Source organism: Myotis brandtii, unplaced genomic scaffold (genome assembly GCF_000412655.1).
Source record: "Myotis brandtii unplaced genomic scaffold, ASM41265v1 scaffold1738, whole genome shotgun sequence".
NCBI classification, from domain to species: Eukaryota; Metazoa; Chordata; class Mammalia; order Chiroptera; family Vespertilionidae; genus Myotis; species Myotis brandtii.
The window spans coordinates 139,080-143,570 of NW_005356425.1; the positions used below are offsets into that span (position 1 = coordinate 139,080).

General features: G+C 59.5%; 2 protein-coding genes across 4 annotated transcripts in view; one reads left to right on the forward strand and one right to left on the reverse strand.

The window, feature by feature from the left end:
• Window positions 1–27: 27 nt before the first annotated feature.
• On the forward strand, window positions 28–1,666 carry CLDN9 (claudin 9). Its single transcript, XM_014537178.1, has one exon. It carries the CDS (start codon window positions 511–513, stop codon window positions 1,162–1,164), a length of 654 nt encoding a protein of 217 aa, XP_014392664.1. The 5' UTR covers window positions 28–510; the 3' UTR covers window positions 1,165–1,666.
• A 184-nt stretch (window positions 1,667–1,850) lies between these two features.
• CLDN6 (claudin 6) overlaps window positions 1,851–4,491 on the reverse strand; it is a 3,781-nt gene continuing 1,140 nt past the window's right edge. For all 3 annotated transcript variants that reach the window (XM_014537177.1, XM_014537175.1, XM_005863176.2), the window contains one exon: window positions 1,851–3,206. In XM_014537177.1, the coding sequence (XP_014392663.1) occupies window positions 2,513–3,178 (666 nt within the window). In that variant the 5' untranslated portion in view covers window positions 3,179–3,206 and the 3' untranslated portion in view covers window positions 1,851–2,512. The remainder of the gene's footprint in view (window positions 3,207–4,491) is intronic.

The window sequence follows — 4,491 nt, forward strand, 5'->3', positions numbered from 1 at the left end:
AGCACCAGCCTCCCAGTCTTGGTCTGGTGGCTCCTCCCCTGCTTCGGCCTTAAAACCCCTTGTCTGTGGCCAGGAGCGCAGTCCTCAGGTGCCCCGGGCAAGGCTGCACTGCTCCTCCTGATCCTGCGCCGGCCAGAGGGATGAGGCTCTCCCCAGCCTGAAGGTGGGTCCGAGGGTAGGTTCTGCGTAGCTGGTCAGACAGGCGGTGGTAGGAACGCGTCTGCAGAGTGGCAGGAGGAGCAGCAGCCACTAGGCACCTCAAGGGGACACCAGCCATTCAACTGAGCAGGGCTGTGAGATTCTGTTTGTTGGGGACCAGGGACACACTGCGAGGGGCACAGAGCGAGGAGGTGCCTTGCCAGAGGCTCACAAATGTGAGGACTGTCTTGGCCTGAGGACACTGACTGCCCACTCCTGGCAGGCACCGAGACCCTGCTTGGCAGCGTCGGACGCCCCACTCCTCAGTTAACCAGGCCACCGAGAGCGGAGAAGACCTAACTGAGGGGACAGATGGCTTCAGCTGGCCTAGAACTCCTAGGCATGACCCTGGCTGTGCTGGGCTGGCTGGGGACCCTGGTGTCCTGCGCCCTGCCCCTGTGGAAGGTGACCGCCTTCATCGGCAACAGCATTGTGGTGGCCCAGGTGATGTGGGAGGGGCTGTGGATGTCCTGCGTGGTGCAGAGCACAGGCCAGCTGCAGTGCAAGGTGTACGACTCGATGCTGGCGCTGCCCCAGGACCTGCAGGCTGCCCGAGCCCTCTGTGTCGTCGCCCTCCTGCTCTCCCTGCTCGGTCTGCTGGTGGCCATCACGGGGGCCCAGTGCACCACCTGTGTGGAGGACGAAGTCGCAAAAGCCCGAATTGTGCTCACCGCGGGGGTCATCCTCGTCCTCTCGGGCATCCTGGTTCTCATCCCCATCTGCTGGACGGCCCACGCCATCATCCAGGACTTCTACAACCCCCTGGTGGCTGAGGCCCTCAAGCGGGAGCTGGGGGCCTCCCTTTACCTGGGCTGGGCGGCAGCTGCCCTGCTCATGCTGGGCGGGGGCCTCCTCTGCTGCACGTGCCCCCCGCCCCAGATCGACCGGCCCAGAGGACCCAGGCTGGGCTACTCCATCCCCTCCCGCTCTGGCACCTCTGGAATGGACAAGAGGGACTATGTGTGAAGTGTCTCCAGAAGCCCACTGCTCAGAGCCTTGCCTTTGCGCTGGATGCCCTCTCCCACCCCTGCCTTCTACCCTCGACCCCTTCCCCACATGAAACCTACTTTCTAGGCGCTCCAGCCAGGTCTGGCTGCCGGGCTAGTCTCAGATGGCTTGGCTGAGCCCAGATCCTCCTCCATGGGTTCCCCACCTCCTGGCCACCCAACTCCCCCAACCAGTTGCTGTCTTCTGCTTCCTGGACCTACGCTGGCTCTCCTCCCCTTCCTGAGGCCTCCTCTGCCCCTGGAACCGGGGCCTCCCCCAAAGGGCCGTACTCCTTGGCTCAAACAAGGAGAGGATTATGCTCTGCCGGCCCTGGAGCCGGTCCCCTCCAGTCTGGCCACCACCTTCATTCAGAGACCCAGGCCAGGCCCTCTGGGAGAAGCCGATCTCCTCCAGGCCAGAAGGGCCCAGCCCACTCCCTGCCCCCACCCGTTCCCAGAATAAAGAGTATTTGTACCTCTGCTGCCTTGACCTGTGATTGGGCAGGGAAGACCAGGTGGCCCGGGCTGTCAGGCCAAGGTCTGCTCCAGGCCCTGCTGAGCGGTAACCTCGCTCAGGCCGTGCTAGGCAGGTGAGCAACAGAGGTGAGTCGCTCATGTTCACCTTATTCCAGGCTGGAACTCAACAGCCTCCCAGCAACTCCAATGGCAAGTGACAAAACAAAACACTCTTTATTTAGTAAAAACTAGTGGGTGGGTGTGCCATGGCAGAAGTGTGCAGGGCCTGCAGGTGGGAGGGTCAGGGGTCTACAGCATGGCTGGGAAGCAACTCTGAGTCAAGCACGGAAGAGCCAGAGGTCAGAATCCTTGGAGGTAAGTGGTTTTGGGTAACTTATCACCTGCTCTTCTCAAGGGTACTGAGGCTGGAGCTCTGGGTCACAGAGGCCTGACCAAGAAGGCGGGGCTTATCCCTGCAAGCCCTGCCCCACCAGAGCAGGAACTCTTGGGGACAGACTGTCAAAGCACCTTGTTGTCACAAAGTACCTGGCCAGCAAACAGCCTTCACCCAGGGGTCACAGCTCCAGGCTGGCCTCCAAGACGGGAATGTCCAAGGTGGAGAAAGACGGAGAAACTGAAGTGTTGCCTCCTTGGTCTCATCATCCAAAGTGAGAAATGCCAGCAGCAGAGCCCAGGTGAGACTGAATTTCTTCTTGGTTTGGTGTTTAACAAATGGCTTAAAAGAAAAATACCCCCTTGCCCAACAAAAAGGAAAAACAAGATAAAAGCAACCCAGAAACTGTCATGCAGTCTGATTACTCCAGCTCAGGAGTTAAGCTCCATGGTCAAGGGAGCCCCCGTCCTCCTACCCATCAGACGTAATTCTTGGTGGGGTATTCAGAGGGCCCCTGAGAGATGGCTCGTGGAGCAGATGCTGAGTATCGGGCCAGGTAATGGCTGGAGGCCCGGGACCCCCCAGAGGGGCAGGTGTAGCACAGAAGCCCCCCACCCAGCAACAAAAGACCAGAAGCCGCCCAGCCCAGGTAGAGGGAGGCCCCCAGCTCCCGCTTTTGGGGCTCTGCCACGAGGGGGTTGTAGAAGTCCTGGATGATGGCGTGGGCCGTCCAGCAGATGGGGATTAGGGTCAGGACCCCTGAGATGACAAAGATAATCCCAGAGGTGAGCACCAGACGGGCCTTGGAGTCCTTGTCCTCCACACAGGTGGTACACTTGGCCCCACCGAGGTAGATCAGCAGACCCAGCAGGGTGATGAGGAGGGTGATGATGCAGAGGGCTCGGGCAGCCTGCAGGTCCTGGGGCAGCGCCAGCATCGAGTCGTACACCTTGCACTGCAGCTGGCCTGTGCTCTGCACCACGCAGGACATCCACAGCCCCTCCCACATCACCTGGGCCACCACAATGCTGTTGCCGATGAAGGCGGTCACCTTCCACAGGGGCAGAGCGCAGGACACTAGAGCATTCACCCAGCCAAGCAACGTCAGGACGATCCCCAGGATTTGCAGACCAGCAGAGGCCATGATGAGGTTGAGGTTGAAAGGAGCTGCCCTGGGGACAGAACAGAGTAATATTAAGACCAGCTGGCCAAGGTCCCTCATCTCCAATGAGTGCTAATCCCCATGCCCTATGCCATGGCCACACAGAACACCAGGAGTATAAACCTTGGGAGTTGGGGTGCCATGTCTTGCCCCGAGCCTCATTTTCTCATGGGCAAAATGAGCACGAATGCCTTAGCATATATTTCTTTTCCCATAGTTATGAGATAGTCTGTTTTGAGTACAAAGGGAAGATAATATAAAGCCTAAGCCAGCGCTAGTCCCTGGCCTCAGCCACTATGGGTACATTTGATCAAACAGCAAAGTGACAAAAGAGGATGGAGTGACAGGGAAGTTTGCAGGTGTTTCCACAGAGCGCACAGATGGGAGGTTGGTTCTAGCTATTGAGTTTCAATCTCAAAGCCATCAAGATTAGCGATCCAACCTTCTTCCCACCACCCAACAGGAGAGTCCAGACCCCTCACCCCAACATGGTTCGATACCTCAGGCAGGTGGCTACCGGTTTGATCTTAAAGATCTTCTGTGCTGTGTGGCCCACCAGTCCCCACCCGGCCTGCCCCAGCACGGCCTCTCCTCCCCTAAGGCCACTGGCTGTCTCCCTGGGTGCCACTCTCCTGCCCTCCCTTTGGGGCCCTAGAGCATACTGCCAAGGTCGGGGACATTTTTCTTGTGTATTCTTTCCCATAATGCCATCCTCTCAAGACACAACTTCTCGAAAAGGAGCTGAAATCCTTGGGGTCTATCCAGTGAACCAGCTCCTCTACAGCAGCCCCTCCGCCTGTCTCCCCTCACATCTCATTTCATGTTGGAGGACTCCATCCAGATCAGTTCTGTGTAGGTGTTTGTTTCGGCTCTCCATTGCCCACAGGTTCCGGGCCACGGCCTGGACCTAAACCTAGCACCAGCCCAGCAGTGTGACCAGAGAGCAGACTCTCCACTCACTTTTATTTGCACCCGCTAGGCCCGAGCTGAAGACCTGGGCGGGGGAGGCCGGATGGGGTGGGCCAGCCCTCTTCCATCCCAGTCCCGGGTCTACCCCTCCAGGCGTCTGGCCGAGGTGAAGCCGCGGCCCCTCCAGCCCAGGCACCTCGCGCTTCTCCCCTGCCCTCCACTCCGTTCCCGTCCCACATACCATCGGCTCGATTTTGTCCGAGGACGCTCCTTACCGCTCCCGATCCCCCCCTCGGAGTCCCGCCCACAAGTGGGTGTCCTCAGTCCCCCATCTTCCTGGGGGCAGCGCGCGCGCGGGGTAGTTTAGAGGCGGCGCCGGCCTAGGG